Source organism: Sardina pilchardus, chromosome 1, assembly GCF_963854185.1.
Source record: "Sardina pilchardus chromosome 1, fSarPil1.1, whole genome shotgun sequence".
NCBI lineage: Eukaryota > Metazoa > Chordata > Actinopteri > Clupeiformes > Clupeidae > Sardina > Sardina pilchardus.
In genome coordinates this window covers 17,156,091-17,179,921 of record NC_084994.1, presented here as the reverse complement: position 1 = coordinate 17,179,921, position 23,831 = coordinate 17,156,091, and the positions used below count along the sequence as shown (strand labels likewise).

The 23,831-nt window shown below is 40.6% G+C and overlaps 1 protein-coding gene across 6 annotated transcripts in view; it reads right to left on the bottom strand.

Annotated features, from left to right (window-relative positions):
• Positions 1-23,831, bottom strand: part of LOC134083260 (activating signal cointegrator 1 complex subunit 2 homolog) — a 63,428-nt gene that overhangs the window by 14,520 nt on the left and 25,077 nt on the right. For all 6 annotated transcript variants that reach the window (XM_062539497.1, XM_062539525.1, XM_062539541.1 and 3 more), the window contains exons 6-12: positions 22,696-22,796; positions 22,501-22,513; positions 21,039-21,113; positions 20,868-20,948; positions 17,465-17,542; positions 14,922-15,005; positions 14,732-14,803 (exon numbers count right to left, since the gene is read on the bottom strand). In XM_062539497.1, the coding sequence (XP_062395481.1) occupies positions 14,732-14,803; positions 14,922-15,005; positions 17,465-17,542; positions 20,868-20,948; positions 21,039-21,113; positions 22,501-22,513; positions 22,696-22,796 (504 nt within the window). The remainder of the gene's footprint in view (positions 1-14,731; positions 14,804-14,921; positions 15,006-17,464; positions 17,543-20,867; positions 20,949-21,038; positions 21,114-22,500; positions 22,514-22,695; positions 22,797-23,831) is intronic.

Below are 23,831 nucleotides of genomic sequence, written 5' to 3'. Positions count from 1 at the left end.
TGACCCTAGGCAGATGGGTTGGGCCCTTGAGTCGTGGATCTGTCTGAGGTTTCTTCCTATATGTATCTCCAACTCTAGGGACTTTGTCCTTGCCCCTGTTGCTCATGGGCTCTCTTTGAAGGTTTAACACTCTGTAAAGCGTCATGAGACATGTGTAATGTGTTGGCGCTCTATAAATAAAATTGAATTGAATTGAATTGAATTAATTGGTTAACCCTTTCATGCGCAACTTCCACATGCGTGGACAGTAACTTTAACTCTGTTTTCTACTTATTTATCATGTTGATATACACCAATCCACTTCTGGGCAGTTTTAGCACAGTAGGCGTTACTTGAGAATGGCCATTTCACTCACGCTTTGCCTGATTCACGTTCGGCGTGAAATGTATTACAGCTGCATTACAACTTACCTCCACTAGGTGGCAGTACAGTCCGCTGTAGCATTGCTGCGGTGTGATTGATACTGTAGCCCAGTTCTACTCATTCAATAGGCGGCCAGGAAGCAATCTCTAGTGGCCCAGCCCATATATAGTATATTTCGGAAATGCCAACAGAAATCCCTAGCAGCCTAGTCACCTACAGACTGCAACACTACAACTCTTTTATTGTTTTGTTTTTTCGGGTGTTTGTCAATTCAGTCTGGCACTTCGAAAAAGACGAGCATGAACTAACAAACTATTTGTCATAGTTCAAAATTGCCATTAACACAAGCAGCAGATTGAAATAACACTTTATGTTTCATTCGAGAGTTTGACTGCGTCTCTATAATAGTTCCGTAATCTGACGTAGGCTATTTCCTCATGAATCTAACTCTGTAATTTCTCTTTGGATAGCTATCTATCTATCCAAGGGCATCAGTTTAGTTTTCAGGGGACAAAAACGCTTGGTTTGATAAGTGCTGGGGACATACATTTTATATGATCTTAACGATGTTGAGGACTTGTTGCGTTTCTGACTCTGCTGCGCCGTTGCCGCCAGAACCAGTTTTAAACGCACGCCTAGGCTTAGGTTACTTTATCAGCTTCGTACTTAAATTGCTCATTCCGAGGAGAATGAAGGCTAGTTCGCTGGCTTCTATCATGTCCTCAGGACTCGGCTCGCGCAAAAAAAACCGAAACCAGAGCCAGAGTGATGCTGAAACCGGTCTGTGTCCTAGTTCATTCTAACTCCACGAAAATTACCACCGCTGGTTAGTCTTGCTTTACTTTGTGGAGTAATCCATATGGATTGGTGAATATGTAGGCTTTAGACCTACTTTCTCGGGGGGCAGAGACATTTTTCAAGGTGGTGTAGGCCCTGAAATACAGTAGCCAAAGCATAAATATTTTAATCGTAGTTGGGCTATTCGAAATTGCACTCTGATCAGCGGAGGACGGGAGCAGTGAATATAAATAGCCTAGGCTATTGGTCGTTTATTGAAGAACAGTAGCCTACCATGCCTTACTATTATCTTTGATATTTCATGTGCATGGTTTTGAATATTTTAACAGTTGCCAAAAAATATAAGGGATTCAGTCAGTCGAGTATATTTGATATTCGCGGCATAGGCCTACACTTGAAACGCACGATCAAAACGTGTTGTTTCTACGTAGACAGACAGACCCTCGGCTACACTTGACATGCAGTTGTGTTCTGTTCTCAGAGCATATGCTTTCTCTGTCTATGATCTGCAGCTTTTTTCACGAACTGCTGACCTCCTCGACACTCGACAGAAAATTCGGCCACTGAGCAGCGAAGTTGCCGATGCCATGCGTGCTTCTCAAGTCTGATAATTTGCAGCACGATCGAATGGTATTATGGAATCATGGACTGAAAGAAAAATAAACAAGCTAAAGGTTTCTCCAATCAGGAAATACATCTTAATTTACATTTAAATTCTTTAATTTAAATAGCCTAGGCTACTTAATTTAAATTCTTCTTAATTTAATCCCACTGTCAACTCAAATTGGTGAGGGTTCTGTTACATCTGCGATCAAGTGATTTGAAACATAGAAAATATTATAACGATTAGTCTAGTCTAGTCTTTGACTTGAGTCGTTTTCCAAGCATCTGACTGAGGCATTCCATTCAAATAGTAGCCTATACACAAAGCGAGCCATCAAGTGTTGGAAGCTAACTGTACCATCCCCCCTCTGTGAGCTAACTGCTGACTGAGCAGTTCACACATCATTAGCAATCTTATGTTGAGTGTGCGTCTGCAACAGGGAGCTTTTTCGGCTTTCGGAAACAGCAGCGTAATTTTTTTGGCCGGGGACCAGGTAGGCTACATGTCTCCACCACTTTTTTATGACGAACGATTTTGTCCCCACCACTTTTTAAATGTTTATCAATTCATCAAAAAAAGTTGGTGCCCACTGCCCAGGGCTACAGATATGAGTAGCAATTTCTGGAGGGTTTTAAGTATATGGCTGTTCATAGTTCCACATACTTATCACATATACAAAGTATGAGCCGATTTGGCCGACCCCCTTCTTCCCACCTCTGCCTGGTTTTCTCATGCAATGACTCTTAATCATTACAATGAAGGTGATGACTGACGAAATTATTCAAACGACGTTTCAATGAACCATTGTTGAAATGAATGAAAATGGTTATAGAAAATCGCCTACAGCCTAACGCCGACACAGCTGATTCTTTAATTGATTCTAAGCTGTTTTGATGTAGGGGATGGGTAAACTGGCGCGCTACAAACATGTTACCAATCAAATGTAATATTAGTAGGACTAGCCTACTTAGACACTTTAGTCATAGGCAACGTTGCCATGTTAATTTGGGCTAGAAGTGCTTGCTTGTGGTGGCGCTCCTGTCCGCTGCTTCTCCCGAATTGTGTGGCAAATTTGTCAGCAATCAGCTTAAATGTCAAATCATATTTATTTATCTTTGTCGCCATGGTATTGGGGGAAACGCGGAGAAACGAGACGGTCAGTCCTCGTATTTTTTCTTCGCGTTTCGTTAAAAGAAATATATAGCCTAGGTAATAGTTCGTCTTCTTCCGTATTGAACAGATAGGCTACGGGACGCTCTTTGTTCCGTATTTTAAGGAACTACTCAATGCACACACACTGAAAAACACACAAAGAAATAGCTAAACATATAGCCTACAACCAAATTACACTTTAATGCAGCGTTTCTGTCCATAGCTCAGTGACAGGTGTTAATAGCCTTGCCATAAGCACTGCTGTGGAATGCAGGTGCTTCTTTTATTATGCGGTTAGAGCATAAGCGCTTACTCATATAGACCAGGGGTCTTCAACCTTTTTCAGCCCAAAGACCCCTTGGCTGTGAGAGAGACTGAGCACGGACCCCCACACCTGGCACACCTCAAATCATGCCTATCATTTGAACCGTCAGTCATTAGTGCCTATGCATGCACGTACGCGCACGCACACACACGAACGCACACATTCTAAACATAAGTTATTATTAACAGGGGGGTAACTGCTTTATACAACTCGTTTCTGATAATTCTTTACATAGTGTTGCATAAACACGCCCTATAATAGAATGAATGTCACAAGGGTCAACTAAGGTGGATATGTAAGGGATAATCAACGACGCACCGTGCGTTTCTAGGAAAATAATGCACGTTTTAAGTGTTAATAAGGTCCCGACGCCGCAGGCATTATTGCAGTGCATTATTTTCCTATAAACGCACGGCGCGGAGTTGATTATCCCGTTTATACCACTGCTACTATCATTTTCGTTTATATTGCCGCTGTCTTAGATACAACGTTGCTGTGTTTACCGTTACATTCATATTGGCGAATTAATATTCAAGTGTGAGAAGCTCCGCTTTAACCCTCTCTGGTGGTATAAATTCAGCTAAATTCAGGCAAAGCTTCATTTGCTCAACCTGATAAAGACAGAGAGCCTCTGCATCTTGTGTAAATATAACTTGTCTTACACAAGGAAACACAAACACACAAGATTATCGTTATCGTTTCATTTTGATGGTATGACATCGCGGAGAACGTTGGATTAATGAATTCACGCAGAACGCCTTGACCCCCGGTTGAAGACCCATGATATAGACTATAACTCAGGGACAGGTGCAAAACCACCAACTGGGATGGATCGAAGGGCAAGCAAGCACTGCCACACAACGTGAAGGCCTTTGTGTTGTCAACACTAAACAGAAAGTTTCCTACGATGGGGAGAAGTGGCCGCAAGGACTGCATCGATAAGATCAACGAATGCCTTCGCAAGCCCCGAAACCCCGGTGATACATTTTCTTTCCTTTAATTCAATAAAAAAATGTTTATCTGAAGAACTTTTCCGAGGTTGTCTTGTCTACCAAATCCTAAACTTAAATAGCGTAAACATTTTATCTTATGAAAAAACTCTTAGGGGGAACAGTTAGGCAGCCCTTCCTCCATATCGTAGTAGGCCTATAGGCAATTTATTAGAGGGGTCAAAAAAACTCATAAAGTAGGCTAGCCTGCTACTTTTTCCAGACTAAATGTGTCACTTTAGTGATTGTCTCTTTCAAATGCAAATGAGGTGGATGGGCTTTTGAATGGGCCTGCTGCAGGTGAGAGGACAAATCCTAAGAATTTGTTGTTTTTACAAAGTGCCATTATCATTGGCATATTCTCTTAAAACAATACATAAGTTTAGAGCGAACGTTTCAACTATGTTTGCAATGGTAGACAAAAACACTCAAATAAAACAATAGCCTAAAAAATAATTGTAGTGCGTAATGGACACGGCTCTATATCCTAAATAATTTTCGAGGTTCGCCATTTGGTAAAAAGCCAGGTCTATATATATAGAGAAAGAGAGAGAAAGAAAGAGAGAGAGATTCATGCATTCTGCATTACCGTGACCCTATACCTTGGATGTTTTTTTTTCTCATTGGAATACAGCAGGACAGGATGCCTTTTATCTATCAAACGCAAAAGCTGAGATTGTTGGAAGGACTAGGCTACTCAACAAACTTGTTTTTCGTTTCTGGGAGATCTCGTTATCGTTTTGGATTGTCGGATTTTATACTTATTGTATATATAGGATGAACAAAGTCCCATGGATTTGCTATATTAAATCCAGTAGCCTAATAATTAGGCTATGTGCCACGTCCGATTTCGCAAGTGGTGTAGTAGGCCTAGGCTACATTTAAAAATCGACAGCCGTATGTGAGATCCATTTCATGAAGAGCAATTGTCTTGTGCGATCATGCCCCCTCCCCCACACTCGTCTAACCAGTTCACTACATTATAGCCTACCTATATGTGGCACTGAGGACGACTGCCTCTCCCTCTTCTCTCTCGACAGACACCTGAGCCCGACACTATGTCAATGCAAAAATGTGCGTTAGTGTGCGCTGAACCACGAATTCACATAGGCTATTAACTTTTCTTTTCAGCAGACATCGCAAACATAAAAAAAATCGCAAAACAGAAAATCTTTCATTTTTTAATAAAACGACAACTTTTGTCTTGATGAGTTCCGGAGAGGTTCTTCGAGTGGGTTTCGAACCCCGGTCGCTGGCGTATCTTGCACATGCTCCAACCAGTTGCGCCACAGCTCGATAATTATCACCGTTATGCTTTATTCGCGGAATGGACTTGAAACGCCGATCAAAAGTTCTGACATGTTAAACTGACGTTAGTTATTAATTCACCACATGATAAAATGCTGTCATATAGCTTGACGCCCAGCAGCCTATGGTAGTCTATGCCTATCTCTGAATCAACATGAACATGCATACGATACATACGTTGCTAGAAACTTATATTGCGGAGCTAGGCCTCCTAGTCAATGGTTACAATGAATCACCCTCACTGCCCTATCGCATATCTGACCATCCATTGTTACAATGTTACAAAATGCGCGATCTTCTCCATGCATGTAGCCTACGGTTATAAGTAAAGTGACAAGCATAGGCATGTATTAAAGAGATTTCTGTTAAATACATTTTATTTTCAGTCGTCAAAAGTGGTGGGGACAAAATCTGTGATAACAAGTGCTGGGTACATGTAGGCTACCCAGCATCGCCGGTTAAAATGAACATGCCTCCGTTTTAAAATAGCCTATACACTGTATTCCTAGCATGTAAATGTAGCCAAAATGTCCATCTCTTTCGTCTTCGCCTTGACAATAATAGCCTATTCACGGAAATGCGGTCTTGTAACCGTAGCCTAATGAATTCATGAATTAATCTAAGGTTGCCTTTCGAGTAGCCTATTTCAGGTTGAATTGAAGGCTATTTCCTTCTGATAGGCCTATAGGTTTCTAAAACCATTTTCATTCATTTCAACAATGGTTTATTGAAACGTCGTTTGATTAATTTCGCCAGTCATCACTTTCATTTTAATGATTAAATGAGACGGATATGCGGAGCATTTCTCTCCCTCTCCATTGACCAAAACGTTGCTCTGGCTTCTCTGCTGGACTGACTGAGTTATAGTTATATGCTAAGACTGGAAAAGCCATTTAGAAATGTTTCATGACCATGGTATCAACACTGCATACGACCGAGTAGCCTACTTGACATTCCAGCACAGTTTGGAAATGCAGTTGTGAGTTAGCCTGGCTAGCTCCTACCACTTCTCAATGGGACGTGGTCTGGCAACCAGACGTTCATTTTCTTGTATTTGAAAAAATGCCCAGATCCGTTCATTGGGCGCCACAGATCTCTATCAAATATGTCTGTGCATAGCTCATTATGGTCTTGCTTTCCCCCTGTTCTGTGATTGGTCCCCTATCTCAGTCAAAAATTAGGGCGGTAGTTTCCAGACTGCCTTAGCAGCGTGAATGAAATCACTGCCCAAGGTAGGATGGGAACAGCCAGACTAGTTGTGAGTAGGTACCTTGAAGAAGTTTGTCCCCCCATTCTCAGAAAAGGCCTCTTCCTCGACAGCTGCAATAGATAACATTGACCATAACCCATCATTGACAACTGTAACTACTGCCTTCCAAGGTACACGTATCTCTCTTTCTAACATCAGAAATCCAAGGTGAAGGAGCCCTACTAGAGCCCTACAGAATGACCTCCAGCAGGCCACTGGTGTGAATGTCTTGGACCACACTTTCAGAAACAGATTTCATGAGGGTGACCTGAGGGCCCGATGGCCTCTAGAGGGACCTGTGCTCACTGCCCATCTCCACATACAGATGGTACGGGTTGAGAATGCTCCTTTCATTCCCGCACATCGGGACTCCCGAAGCATCGGGAAAACTGCAACCGCAAGGGGGCAACATAGACCGCCCGAGTTTTCGAATGTTTACAGCCTACCTCACAGCTCTCTCACTCGACGTAGCCTATAACTCAGTCAGTCCAGCAGAGATGCCAGAGCAACGTTTTGGTCAACGGAGAGGGAGAGAAATGCTCCGCATATCCGTCTCATTTAATCATTAAAATGAAAGTGATTGGCGAAATTAATCAAACGACGTTTCAATAAACCATTGTTGAAATGAATGAAAATGGTTTTAGAAACCTATAGGCCTATCAGAAGGACTATTTCCTTCAATTCAACCTGAAATAGGCTACTCGAAAGGCAACCTTAGATTAATTCATGAATTCATTACGGTTACACGACCGCATTTCCGTGAATAGGCTATTATTGTCAACGTCAAGGCGAAGACGAAAGAGATGGACAAGATGGACATTTTGGCAACATTTACATGCTAGGAATACTTAGAAATGTGTAAGCTATTTTAAAACGGAGGCTTGTTCATTTTAACCGGCGACGTTTCAAGTACATTTCCCGAATAAAGCCTATTGAAGTTCACATCCAGCTGTGGCGCAAGTGGTTGATGCATAGGTATCGTATGCCAGCGACCGGGGTTCGAATCCTAGTCGAAGAACTTCTCCGGAACCCATCAAAAGAAAATGCATCGATTTATTAAAAGAAACGAAAGATTTCCTGTTTTGAGATTCTTTTTATGTTTGCGATGTCTGCTGAAAAGAAAAGTTAATACGTTAATTCGTGGTTCAGCGCGCACTCACACACATTTTTACATTGACATAGTGTCGGGCTCAAGTGTCGTCCTCAGTGCCGCATAGGCTATAGGCTATAATGTAGTGAACTGGTTAGACGAGTGTGGGGGAGGGGGAATGATCGCACAAGACAATAATGCTCTTCATGAAATGGATCTCACAGGCGGCTGTCTGTTTTTAAATGTAGCCTACTACACCACTTGCGATAGACTTTGTTCATCCTATATCCTTGGCGGAGATAATAATTAGGCATATCAAATTAAAAGCACACTACGACAGGTATACTTGTGTGATCACGCAACACAAGAGAGCATTTAGCGATGGGACAGTTGTGAATGAGTGCTTAACACCCTGGAGTCTAAATACCCCCGGGGGATTTGAAAAACTGTTCCAAACACACATCTCAATCTCTGCTTTTATCATATTATAGAGACACCATTAGAAGCCTTTAATCAACTCGTTTTCAAATATATAGCCTATGTTTTAAGAGAATATGGCAATGATAATGGCACTTTCTAAAAACAATAAATTCGTAGGATTTGTCCTCTCACCTGCAGCAGGCCCATTCAAAAGCCCATCCACCTAATTTGCATTTGAAAGAGCCAATCACTAAAGTGACACATTTAGTCTAGCCTACTTTATTAGTTTTTTTTGACCCCTCTAATAAATTGCCTATAGTCCTACTACGATAATGGAGGAAGGGCTGCCTAACTGTTCCCCCTAAGAGTTTTTTCATAAGATAAAATGTTTACTCTATTTAAGTTTAGGATTTGGTAGACAAGACAACCTCGGAAAAGTTCTTCAGATAAACAATGTTTTATTGAATTAAAGGAAAGAAAATGTATCGCCAGGGTTTCGGGGCTTGCGAAGGCATTCGTTGATCTTATCGATGCAGTCCTTGCGGCCACTTCTCCCCATCGTAGGAAACTTTCTGCTTAGTGTTGACAAAGGTCTTGACGTTGTGTGGCAGTGCTTGCTTGCCCTTCGATCCATCCCAGTTGGTGGTTTTGCACCAGGCTCTAGTGCTCCTTTGTGGTGATGGCTCTGAAGAGCAGGCATCCGTATCTACCAGTGATGCGCGGGCTGATCCAAATCGAGCGGGCGACCGCGGTCACCCGCGGTTATGGGTCAAGAAAAAATATTTTTAATGATATGCGGGTCATGTTTGGTCGGGTCGGTAAAAAAAATAAATTGTCATTTATATCGTACATAATTGTCTTTAGAAGAAAAAGACATAAGTTGCAGCATTCCCACTGAAACGCGATTCTATCCCCCACATTTTGTCACGAACATGTAGAAATGCACTTGTTGTTTCTGCGTAGACAGACCCTCGGCTACACTTGACATGCAGTTGTGTTCTGTTCTCAGAGCATATGCTTTCTCTGTCTATGATCTGCAGCTTTTATCTCGAACTGCTGGCCTCTACAGAAAGTGGCAGAATCGTCTACTGAGCAGCGAAGTTGCCGATGCAATGCGTGTTTCTCAAGTCTGATAATTTCCAGCAAGATCGAATGGTATTATGGAAAGAAAAATAAACTAAAAGTTTCCCAAATCAGGAAATATTTCTTAATTTAAAGTCATCAAGGCATATAGCCTACAATTGGTATGAGCATGCAATATGTGCGTCCTTGCGCAACTTATAGGCCTAGTGGCTCGTTGGAAAGCCCCACGTCTGCTCTTCCCCACGTCGTGCAATAAAGGTTTCATCTCGCTGCAATTTATAATCGCGGAGCAATGGACTTTTGGTCCATTGATGAAGACGTTAATAAAGAGTTTCTTAATAATATTCTATGCCTGCATTTCATGCTTGGGAGAGCTTCAAGGCATTCATGTGAGGAACGGCTGAAATAGAATTTGTATAGGAAAATCCTAGGCTAATTATGTTCAATGTTGAGTCAAACAGCCACATTTTTGGATGAATGCTGACACGGAACAAAAAAAAGGTAGACTAAATGCATGTTTCCCAAATTCTGAGCAATTATAGGCTATATATAATCAGGCAATATAGGCTATATTATTGTTTTACATGCATATGAGATACCAATTTTGCATAGCTCAATGACGCTACGACTAAGTTAGACTAGGCTACTTTTTACAATAAGCGGGTCGGGAAGCGGGTCGGGTCCTGTATTTCAATATTTTTTTTTTGCGGTCCGAGTTGCGGTCGGGTTAGTTGTAAACGGCGGGGCGGGGCGGGGCGTTCAGACACGTACCCGCGCATCACTGGTATCTACCAACGTTGCCGCGACTCTGTTGGTGAATTCGAGCATGTTGTTCTAATCTGGGCCAACAGCAAGCAAAGTCACATCATCGTGCTGAGAAGGAACTTGAATGCTGTTGTCGAATGTGGCAGAGAATACAGAAGAAGACTTTAACTATTACTTATATATTCTTATGACGAAACGCAAAGAAAAAATACGAGGACTGACCATCTCGCCTCTCCGCGTTTCCCCCAATAGGCCTACCATGGCGACAAAGAAATAAATATGATTTGACATTTTAATGTTTGTAGCGCGCCAGTTTACCCAGTGTGTGTGCATTGAGTAGTTCCTTAAAATACGGAACAAAGAGCGTCCCGTAGGCTATCTGTTCAATACAGAAGAAGACTTTAACTATTACTTATATATTTCTTATAACGAAACGCGAAGAAAAAATACGAGGACTGACCATCTCGCCTCTCCGCGTTTCCCCCAATATCATGGCGACAAAGAGAAATACATATGATTTGACATTTTAATGTTTGTAGCGCGCCAGTTTACCCAGTGTGTGTGCATTGAGTAGTTCCTTAAAATACGGAACAAAGAGCGTCCCGTAGGCTATCTGTTTAATACAGAAGAAGACTTTAACTATTACTTATATATTTCTTATAACGAAACGCGAAGAAAAAATACGAGGACTGACCATCTCGCCTCTCCGCGTTTCCCCCAATATCATGGCGACAAAGAGAAATAAATATGATTTGACATTTTAATGTTTGTAGCGCGCCAGTTTACCCAGTGTGTGTGAATTGAGCAGTTCCTTAAAATACGGAACAAAGAGCGTCCCGTAGGCTATCTGTTTAATACAGAAGAAGACTTTAACTATTACTTATATATTTCTTATAACGAAACGCGAAGAACAAATACGAGGACTGACCATCTCGCCTCTCCGCGTTTCCCCCAATATCATGGCGACAAAGAGAAATAAATATGATTTGACATTTTAATGTTTGTAGCGCGCCAGTTTACCCAGTGTGTGTGCATTGAGTAGTTCCTTAAAATAGACTACGGAACAAAGAGCGTCCCGTAGGCTATCTGTTTAATACGGAAGAAGACTTTAACTATTACTTATATATTTCTTATAACGCTGGCTGTAGGCGATTTCTATAACCATTTTCATTCATTTCAACAATGGTTCATTGAAGTGTCGTTTGAATAATTTCGCCAGTCATCACCTTCATTTTAATGATTCAGTGAGATTAAGGAGTCGACTATTGACGGATATGCGGTCTTCATCATTAAATGCAGTTGAAACTTTCTGCCACCTGGTGGTTGTTTGGGTACATTGCCTTAGCCTCGAAAAAAATCGGCTTGACGCACTGCGGGATCTCTTCGGGAGTCCCGCGGGAGAAGGTGCATTCTCAACCCGTACCCACTGTAGAGATGGCTGCGTTGAAATCTATTGGTACCTTGCTCCAAAACAGTGGGTTGACAGGTGCTCTTGTGGAGGCTGGTGTGGGTTCTTCTGGAATAGCAGAATCATTTATTTTATAGGTGTGACAAGAACACCGGGTCACAGCATGCTGCCTCTGCATGCTCCAGAAGGAAGCTTATGAATACTACTCTAGAGAAGAAAACAATCAAGACCATACTTCTTGAAGTTGGGAAGACTGGTGTGAGAAGAGGCAGATGAAGAGTCCACAGTTTAAATTTTGGGAGCTTGTGATGTCAATGTAATTGGTGATGTTCTTGTTGACCAGGTCTTTCAGAGAAGCAAAGTTCACATTGTATTGTCAATCATTGACCATGCCCATGAACAGGCCAATGCAATTGTCAAAGAAGATGGTGGTGCCATTGGAATAACGAAGAACCCATCAGCCCTAAAGCGATGGATGGTAATCTGGACCAGAGATTAGTCATTTGGTTTCTCAGTACGAGTCTGCATCTCAGGCCAAAGTAGCCAGTGAAGATATATCCAACACCATGAACAGACTAGCCAGTCTCAGAAATCCTTCATAGACCAGGTCCAGAAGTTGTTTGATGTGATGAAGGACCTGGCCAACCCTTCTCAGAAGGAGTCCAGAGATCTTCTCATGTTAGACTCAAAAGCCATTGCACACCCTAGTGCCACTGAGCTTGTTGGCTCTTATCTTGAGAAATGTAAGGTTTCTTTCAAAGAGTTTTTCAATGGTTTGGGTAATGAAGCTTCCTGCTACAAACCAATTAAAAAGAAGACAGACTTATTTTGCCAAGAGTCAGACTTAGGTACAGGTAACTGCCGCATCTTCTCACAGCTCTTCATATCTTGTCAACCATGGGAATGTCAAAGCCTCTAGAGGGACCTGTGCTCACTGCCCAACACCATGGAGCTCAATTGGAATTTACCATAGCATACAAAAATGGCAGGTGCCTAGTGCTTTTCACAGATGAAAGCAGGTTCACCCTGAGCACATGTGACAGACATGAAAGGGATGTCGTGGAGAACGTAATGCTGCCTGCAACATCATTCAGCATGACTGGTTTGGTGGTGGGTCAGTTATGGTATGGGTAGGCATACCCTTGGAGGGATGCACAGAACAGGGCAGTGAGAACAGGTCCCGCTGGAGGCCATTGGTTCCTCAGGTCACCCTCATAAAGTCTGTTTCTGACAGTGTGGTCTGAGACATTCACACCAGCGGCATGTTGGAGGTCTTTCTGTAAGGCTCCAGCTGGGCTCCTATTCCTCCTTGCAAAAAGGAGCAGACACTGGTCCTGCTACTGGGTTAAGGACTTTTTACCACCCACCCTGCCCTGCTCTCCTAGAGCAACTGCCTGTCTCCTAGAATCTCTTCCATGCTCTTGAGACTGCAGTGGGAGACACAGCAATCTTTCTGGCAATGGAAAGTATGTGTGCCATTCTGGAGGAGTTGCTCTACCCGTGCAACCTCTGTAGGTTCCACCAGAGCGGTAGATAAAACAGAGTGGTGACACTCCCATAGACCTCCATAGGAAAAAATGGCAGCGCTTTTCCAGGCTATATCCGCGTTATGGGACTTTTGGAACTATTAACAACCAATCTCTTGGTCAGTAGTCAATGAGTTAATTGATTACACCCTCCAGCATCCAGAAGTACATCCCACCCTCCTACGATTCAGCCATTCAGCGCAGGTTTTTTGGAACTTTTGATCGTGTGGCGGCAACATCAAAGAGTGTCGCAACTCTCTTTCTATGGCTCTGGGCTCCACATACTGGTTTATGCTACCAGTAGTAACACTGACCCAAACCAAATGCAAAGCTAGTGAAAATCTGTCAAGAAGGATAAAGATGGAAAAAATACCAGTTGCCACTAGCTGTAAAGTCATTCCTGTTTTGATGGTCGTCTCATAGTTGGCGTAGTACATTTTGTTGACATCAAAGCAGGTGAACCTGATTCACAAACACCTGTTACATAACTAGCCAGATCAATATCCCACAGGTGTGACTGACCTTACCAAATTTGTTTTATTAACAAAAAATGAAAAAAGAAAAAGAAAAAACTAAAATTAGCACTAAAATGAGCTATTTTCGCCATTAATTATGTTTATCTTCACAATTTAACACATTTCTTTACAATTCATCGTATAATTAGAAAGTCCAGACCCTTTAACCTATACTTAGATGTCAAGATCATCAAAATGTGATTATCCAAACCCAATCCAGGTCAAAAAACAAGTATAATGGCTTTCAATGGCGGCCATCTTGGAAAATGGCAGCCATATTGGATTTTTTGTGTGGCTAATGTGCTTTTTGGATAAAGTGGGTCCCAAAGAATATTTGTGCAAAATTTGATGCTTGTACCACAAAGTGAACGATAGTTTCACTAATCTGCCGCACTAGGTGGGTGGGTTAGTAGTAGAGGGGTGGGTAGTATGGATGTAGTAGAGGGGTGGTTGGGTAGTGGTGGTAGTAGAGGGGTGGGTAATATGGGGCTACCCTTTGTTGCGCACTGTCCACATACGCGGACAGTAACATAACTTCTATATAAAACCATATTTTAAAAAAAATCCAATTGATTTTCAATATTGGGCTCATATAGAGTAATAAAATCAATACTAAAAAAATCTAGACATTTTTTTTCATAATGCGTGCATGAAAGGGTTAATTGAGTAACTAAAGGGACAGTTTTTTTTTCACATAGGGCCAGGTAGGTTCAATAGCTTTTCTTCCCTCAAGAAATTAAATCGTTTAAAAAATGTAATTTCGCCTTTACTCGGGTTATCTTTGTCTAGTATTAAAATTAGTTTGATAATCTGAAACATTTTAGTGTGACCTGCTTTTTAACAGCACTGTATTTACACATACTTTCAAAAATCCAGAACTATAAGTCAGATTCCACTGGCACCTGCATGTGTACAACTACATGTGACGTGCACCTGTGTGTGACACTTGCAGGTCTGCATGTTATGGTTTTATTGTGTTATCTGCTGCGTTATTCAGTCTTCTAGTTGTAATTAGGCTACATGTGCATGAAGATATGTGGGATCAATTCTTTATGTTTCCTATTTTGCACAAAATGTAATGCACACAAACACAGGTAGACAGATAGTCTGAGATAGAAAGCAAAATGGAGAATTACCCAAGTCTATATCCTTGTGATGGACATCTAGTGGTATTGTCGCTTTGTTTCATGGAGTTATCATCCCGTCGACTGACAATTAAAAAAAGAAAAACAGAATGAGTATACACACACACACACACACATACACACACACACACACACACACACACACACACACAATGAGAGAGAAAACAAAATGGGGAATTACCCAAGTCCTTGTGGTGGAATTCTAGTGGCATTGTGGTTTTGTTCCGTGAATTCATCACTGCTAACCAATTTAGCATCCTCCCTCCTGAATTAAACAACAGTGAGTTAGCAATGGGCTGCCTGTAAAGGTAGGCCCCCGTACAGTGAGTATAACACATATTCACCCTTTAATTGCTTTAATAAATGGAATCTTTGCCAATTTAGTTTGCCCTTTTTACAATAATTTACAAAAAATCTCTCTTTAATGCCTGTGGGATGATTAATTTGGGTGATTCCGTTTCAAATCAGGATGCTTTCGGACCTCATCAGAACGGATTTTAACGAAACTTGGTATGCTGATTTAGTCATATGAGACATAAGAAAGTTTGCATATATTCGGGTGGGGACTGACTATACCTTTGACTTATTGTATCTCCTTTACTGTAAGTCACACAGAAATGGTTCGTATGTTGCTTGAAAGCTCTTTCCAGCTCTATATTTTACATAAATAGCAAACAATACCCAAAATGAAAGGTAGCCGAGTTATCAGAGATTATAATATTAAAAATTGAATAGCAAAAAAACCTATATTTTACATTTCTTACTTTTCCCCCTAAAGCTAGCCTGTAATGTCATTGACATCTCCTGAAAATTTGGTCTGTGGTTTTTGAGGTATTGCAGAGATATTGTGACCTATAAGGTGGCATCACATAGGTTCCAGTCACTAATGGGCCACTTTGACATGAAACTGTAATGCAAACACAGGTGTAACTAATTCAGTTAATTAAGTATTAGTGTTGGTATCAACTGGCGACATTATCATTTGAGCAATTTACGGTGTTGCGAAGGACTGCTGTTTCAGCCACAACGCTGTTCACGTGCGCAGCTGGCTGTCACCGCTGGGTCATGCTCGCAGTGCGTGCACCCCTTCTGACTCCACTTGTTCGACCAATCAGAGTGTGAGTCTAGGGATGCGTGCGCTGAGGGTGCTCAGTGGCGCGAATAGTTCGTTTAGAGTGATAGCATTACAGAGTGTATTGTGTAGGATTGGACATCGTTTTTGTATTGATACATTGTGTGCGTTCGAAGACCTGTAAGTACTGCAACATGTTTGCATCTGTTTGTTATGTATATTGTAATATTTGTGCCGAGATCGCTAGTGTTATGTTGTGTGGTAAATGTGTTATTAGAAGACAAGTGTTTGTTATACGGTCGCGGTATGAACGTGAATGCGAGTGATTTAATTATTTATTATATGTCCGCGGTTACTATATACTTTGCTAGTGTGCTAGTAAAACGTTTTGTATAGTGCCTTTTTCCCTCGGAATGCTCTTGTGCAGCATGCTTGGACTGTAATTATTATGCTACTTTGTCACAGAATGAGGTGCACTAGGCTACACACTTTAGGAGGATATTTGCTGCTAGCTTATATCAGATAATTGCTATAGGCTCATGTGTATTGCTATTAGCCTTAGGCATTATGATGTGGATGTTACAATTAATGTGTATAGTAAGTATTCCTGTATTTGTCTTCTTTCCAGAACCACACACCTTCATATGTATAATAATAGTGTCAACAACTCCATTCCTACCTGCAATAAATACAACTATTGAGTGTACATCATCTCCGGCATTTTAATCCGATGCACCACAGCGGCTGCTAATTATTACTAACTAGTGACAGCCACTCTCCATAACATACGGTGTTACTACCACATTACTTGTGGCACCAAATTATAACATTGTCTGTGCACCATTACTGTGACACTACAAATTTCAACAGTCTGGCAACTTTGCTGCAGTGACTGACTTCATGTATCTCCCTCTATTTTAGTCACAAAGAAATGGCTTTCATAGTTTTAAAGCTCTTTGCCAGTGCTATGAAAATGGATCGTTTATGTTATGCACGATTATAATATTCAAATTTGACGAGCAAAGAAACCTATGTTTTAAAATGTGTACATGGGACATGACTTGTGACATATTGTTGACCAAAAATTGCCTATGGGTAACCCTGTGTTTCACATCACAACATTATGAATGGTTAATGATCCCCTTGGGTTAAGTCTGCATGCATAATACCAATTTATGGAATGGGTGAGCCCTTACACACTTTACAATGTCACTATAGGACCACCCTAAGCTATCACAGAGTTAGCAGGAACAAGCATCAAATTCTGAGAGAGGGGCATTGAGATTCAGTCACAGTGTATAAGCAAATCATTTAAATGGGGATCATGGACGTTGGGAACAAAGGGCCCTGGGAACATAAGACCCACACAGTGCAGGTTTCTGGAGGGCACAGCGAAAAAAAAAAAAAAAAAAAATCAACATCATGCGCTTTTTGTGTTCATAGTAATATGTCTGGCCTCAAATCGCCAGTGGCCCACTGGGAATTCTCCCGATTACCACTCTGCTATTGAACAATGAAATAGAAATCCATTATTTTATCGAATTAATAAAATAGTTGCTTAGTATGAAAAATAAAACAGCATGAATAGCATCAGTGTTACTAAAGCCCAATAAAACATCCTGAAATATCTTGTTTTGTCAGAAAAGAATTACCTGTCCACATTTCCTTCAGTTGAATTGTGAAACCATGGAATGGAATCATCATCATCATCAACAATAATACTCTTCCCACTGATGAGCAAAGACACACACACACACACACACATAAACAAAGAGTAAGATAAACAACCAGAAAGCTGAAAGAAACAAATAGTCAAATACAGCAGAAAGTAATGATGAAGGGCACCATTGGTTCCACAACCTGTGATATTACTGACACAATCAGCGTCATAGTCACCTGGGGGTGGATTCACAAAACTGACGAAAACAATAGTGTATCTCGAGTTGCTAGTTTCAACAGCTAAAGCAGCCAGGTGGATTTTCCAATACTCTTCTTTACACTATATTTAAACTTAACAATGTCAATTAATGACATCCCAGCTAACAATTTCTGGTTAAGAGAGTTTTTAGAACGTTTTTTTCTTGGTTAGGGGAACGTTGCCTGAAAGTTGCGAATGTTGCCCCATAGTTCCTCAGGAAAGTTTTCCTAACGGAAATACAACGTTTTTTTCTGGTTATTTATTTTGGTTAGCAGAACGTTCTCCTAGCCTTTAGGGAACGTTACAATATTTGGTTGCATTAACATTCCTCAAACCTCACAGCAACAACGTTGAAAGGGGGGAAAAAATGTGTAGATTTATCGTGACATCCAGATTGGCTCCGCTTATTTACACTTGCCGTCTGCAACGATATGTGTGGACATAGTGGGCGAACGAACGGCATTCATGATATGGCAATTCACTACACATACATTTTTTTTACCTACCATTAGCTGCTTGCAGAACTGCAACGAATACGGCCAGTTACCTAGTGCTTGTGTCAGCTAAGCTTTTAAATGCGGGTTAGGTCTAATACTTTCTTGTCTACGGTGTCTTTTTCCCCATAATAAACGATTAAGTCGGTTGTTCAAAACATCGGCAGAGCAGGCTAGCCTAAGCTGAATGTCCCAACCACATTGTTTCAAAATTCAAAACTGGCTGCTTTTATTGCATCGTATTCCATTAAAAGTCCTCGGTTCAGAACTATGATGGATTTTGGTTTAATTTGTTTTCAATTGGGACTGGGAATTGTGGGATAGGCTAAGTGAAAACAGTAAACAACAACCTTTGAGAAAGAAAGGCCATTCGTTGGAGTCCTCATCATCATATTTTCATAACAAATAAAGCTTTAAAAACATGAATGCATCATTTTCAGGTGCCACTCTAATCGCTAACTGTAGCCTACATGGATTAATGCAACACAACTCTGTCAGATTTTCAGTTAGCATGAGATTGTGTTTGCCTGACTCTCCCACCCGGTTTACCCTTAGCAGAGTTGTTTTTTGTCTGACTTAATGGAACAAGTGCATGGAAAATGATGTGAAGAACGTTATTCGATACCATATCCAGTAGCCTACGTGAGTAACTTTCTCTGTGTTATCCAAATGTCTTAAAGTTAGCTATGTAGGTACAGAGTCTGCTAACACACCAACACACCAGAGCTGGCTGTTTTTTTTTTCACGGACCCGAGATGATGGAAGTAGCCTCTCTCAACCTCGCGCTAGTTGCCCCTTCATATCAATCCAACAGGGGGGAAGAAAAGAATAGGCTATTATAAATTGCAGTGTGGCTGCTGGCCGTGTTCAATTGGAAACTCATAGAAACTCTGGGGCGATTTTCATCAACAATAAACCCCAAGCATATAACCAGAAAATAGCGTTCTATGGTTATACAAATAAGATACCAAAAAAACAACTAAGTAGCAACGTTGTGTGAAAAGAGAAATGCAATCAGAATATAACGTTTCTTTTTTTTAGTTGTAAAAACGTTCGGGGAACTTTGATAACCTGGAGCTTAATGTTCTCTCCAGGGTATTAGAAGATTACTAAAAAACTAACCACAGGATAACCAACGGCTAACGTTATTTGCTTGCTGGGATTCACCCATAATATAATGTTTCTTTTTTTAGTTAGGGGAACGTTAGGGGAACGTTAATTTTTTTGACAACCTGGAGATAATGTTCTCTAAAAGTTATTAGTAGGTTACTGAAAAACTAACCACAGGGGAACCAAAAGCTAACATTACTTAAAGTTAGCAGAAAGTTATTTGCTTGCTGGGATATCTATTTTCTGTTTACAAAAAAACATAACAGCTGCATGCATTTTAGGAAATGCGAAGCAATGATCCGAACCCAATTATTGACCTACTCACTGTGACGTGTAGGCTAAGAAAACTATTTGGTAACGCTTTAGAATAACATGTGCTTATTAGCTATTAACAGTGCATAATAAACAGTTAACAATTAGTTATTAACTTACTAACAGTTACTTAACTGCTGTTATCCTTTAATAACATTAACTAACTGTTAACATACAGCTTGTAAGTGTTAATAAGCAGCATTTAAAGGTGCTTACAAGCATATTTGTTAACAGTTATCGTGCAGCTTGTAAGTGTTAACAAGCAGCTTGTTAATGGTGAAAAAAGACATTTCTTACCTACTTGTAGTAAATTCTGCAGCCCCCCAATCTAAAGCGAGAACTATGTAACTAACAGTTAACAAGCCACTTCTTACCTGCTTGTAGTAAATTCTGCAGCCCCCCAATCTAAAGCGTGAACTATGTAACTAACAGTTAACAAGCCTAACGTTCTATCTTTAAATTGGTTAACCTGTGAGACATGCACCTTCAAAATTGCTGCCAATGGTGGGATGCGAACCTATATATAAGCAAAATCACACATATTTAATGAGATAATGCCTAATTTGCATAATTAAACATACACTTTTTTCTCATACTTGTGTAAGTAATCAACTGATTAAGTTTTATGGTGATACCTATTATTTAAAAAATTTAACCTATTCACGTTAGGCCTGTTTACGTCAGAGAAGGCCTTGTACCTCGGAACATCAGTGATAACATGGGCCGAGGGCCGGAGCCATTGTGTCTGGGTTTGCCATCTGGTCAGAGCTGTTTTTTTCCACTTGTTGCCACGTTTACGTGGGTATGATTCCTGTTAGAATGTTTCAGTATAACTAACTTTGCTTAAGGATTTGACTCTGAGACGGATCGAGAAGCCAAGCGTGCAGCATCTTCCGCGGAGATTCTGTGCGCCACGCTTTTGATAGCAATCACAAGGAGTAAGACTCTGTTGAGTTTTACTGTCTGAGACTTAGCCTGTGTTCTGTTATACACCGATTGTACTAACTACAATGAATCATCATTCAATCGCCGATCCTGATCCAGCCGTCAAGCTTTATTGAACAACTTCAATTCAGACATTAGAACATCAAAACTAAAACACAACGCAAACCACTAGAGAATCCAACACTGCGTATAACATAACTGATTACCCAGACACATTCAAACACACAAGACTCCATTTGACAAAAGACTTAAGAAAAAAAACAAATGAAGAATTACTTGTATGGTGGATCTGGATCCCCAGAGAAATTTAAGTATCGTTGGATGGAGTCTTCACTGCACAGGGAGTTACCCTGCAGACTAAAATAAAAGGCACAGAACACCTACGTTTGAGCACACACAACCATTGAGTCAGAGAGAGAGAGAAAGAGGTAGAGAGATGTGTATTACCATAAATGAATGAATTTGCCCAAATTCTTTTCTGTCTTCCAAACTTCGTCCATTATCCTAAGAGCTTCCACATCACTGACAATGAAAGAAAACTTTCTGAACCATTATGGGAATTAGACAAACTGTTTCAAACAAGTCTATTTCACATAAGAACTCCATTACAATGTCAAATTACAAACAATCTTGAATCACTTGTCATGTTTACATGGACAGTTTTTCTTGTCATTCCAATTCAATTATTCCAATTTAAAAATGTGTGCCATCTGTTTATATGTTATACTCTGATCAGGTGCTTTCAAGCGCTTTAGAATATTTGATCGGAATAGTCCTGTGTCACCTATTTTTCCTTGAAAAGATACAGTAGTCAATCCGAATGGACATGTACATGGGTGGCATTGCATTAGTTGAGCTGTGCTTTAGAACGCAGCTGAGGTCTAAGTTGAACGTGATTTCTTTGTAAGGAGTTACCCAGTATCAGCTGATTCATAAAGTAAAATACTGCCAAATATTTGCTTTTGAAAGCCCAACATGGAACAATTATGCAATCAACATAACATAAATGGCAGATAGGTGGAGGGCAGAATTCGCCTAGAAATGCGCGTAGTTGCATGTTTTTTTTGGACTTACGCACCCTTACACGCATGGGAGAATTCCCCCCTTTGTGCACAGCGGCGTGTTAAAACTTAAAACAGCGCAGCTCACAATGCTAATTGATAGTTTCCAGTAGTAATAGGATTACACCCCGAACAAATTTGTAACAAGTTTAATTTTTCAGGATATGTTCAGAATACCTTTAGGAACGACATACTAAAAGTCCCTGTGAATCCCCCTTGTGCTCTCTGAGATATTCGAGATGGCGTCCAAAATGTTTTTTTCTGTATCTCAGGCTTAAAACCTAATACAAATGCAATTAAAAGATCAAAATATGTTTTTTTTCAGGGTAAGTAAGTCAATTTCATAATTATTTTGACACATTTATATTGACAAATTTATATTGACACATTTAAGCATCATCGCACAAGTGGGAGTGGTGTTGTTGGCCTATATCGCCACGGCTGTGGTTTGCCGTAGGTACAAAGCTGAAGGCTGTATGAGAAAACATATATGAGAAAACAAATATTTTAACATGTTTATTGCATTTGTATTTTGCTTTAAGCTTGAAATATGGAAAAATCTCCAAATAGCGGCAATTTTTGACGCCATCTTGAATATCTCAGAAAGCACAAGAGGGATTTCACGGGATTCAATTTTGAGCTCTTTGACTATAGAGGAATTATCCCCATGTGACTTCTTATGTCACCGGTGAGTGTAAAATCATGTTAAAAGTGGCTATGCTAGCGACAGAAAGCAATTGCCTCATTATATTTTACAGTGTACTAGGTGAACAGCGGATAGATTACTGGGCTGACTTTGCCAGATAAATAACATTGGTTCCCATTTCCAAATAAAAGTGAGTGAGTACCTGTCAACTTGTCCTGTCAATTTGTAAGACAGTTAATTTTCAGTGATGATGTGATGTCACATGGAGACATGGAGGATGTGTATGGAGTTGAGAAGGGGAAAATATACCATTATTAGTAACAAGGCTTCAATAAAATACTTGAGATTCACACACAATATGGAATAAAATGTACATAAGTTAATTGAAGTTTATTACCTCTTGAAAATAAAGCCATGTAAATCATCACCATAGCAAATGCTCGATGGGAGTTTCCCATGGTGTTGTAGATTGCCTTTATAAAATTGACTGTCGGCTTTCTAAAAATAAGAAAAAACACAAAAAAATTGCATTAGCTATCTATTATCTGTATACAGTTTAAAATGCCTGCAGTACTATTATTGTTTAGGTTCACAACAAAGCAAAACAGAAAAATAGGTAAAGGATAATGTAAAATGACTTTAAGATCATATGAACAGTATGTGACTTGCTCTACAACCCAGAGGAAGACTACCTTAGGTCTCTGCTACGGCTCAGTAAATGGGGCCTATAGATCCATGGCTATGCCGCCCCTCGGTGCCTCCTACCACAATAGTATTTATTTGATGCCTGTATACAAGCCTGCTTTCAGACGCCTTGAGCGCGAGAAGAAAACTATAAAACTCTGGACAGAAGACAGTATTTCCTCTCTACAGGGGTGTCTGGAATGTACAGACTGGAATTGTTTTTATGATACTTGTAGTGACATTAACAAGCTTACAGAAACAATGTCTGCATATGTCAAATACTGGGCCCTATCATGCCAACCGGGCAATGAGCTTTCGCCACTGGCGCAACCTTTAATTACTATTCTCTGCCAGCGCATCCTTCATTTTTCCAGCGCAAATGTACGTTCTCTAAATGGGAGATGATATTGCGCCCTAACGGGCGTGTCAGTGAAGAGAAGAGGTGTGGTCCGGCGCAAAGCTCGCCAGTCGCTAATATATGGATGAAGAAAGTAAGTGCGCCACTGACCAGGAAAAACCTAGTCGGAAATCACTCGCGCATAGCTGAAAGGCTATTATATGAGCGCATGAGGCTTGGGGATATGGAAGAGTGCACAGTGCGCACTTCTTTCATCAGCAGGAGCGCGCAGCCCGAATATAATTAAATAATATTTGTCCGTTTCTCGGTTTTAGGTTCGTGTATTGGTCAGCATAAAGTAGCATACATAGCATAACAACATCCACATGCAATAATACAACAATAACGTCTAACAGTGACCTGCTCATTTAGACAACATTACACAGCCCTATGGCTAAGTTACCTTCAGTTAGTTTTGTTCTAGCATACCTTTAACGTCTGGCATTAAACAG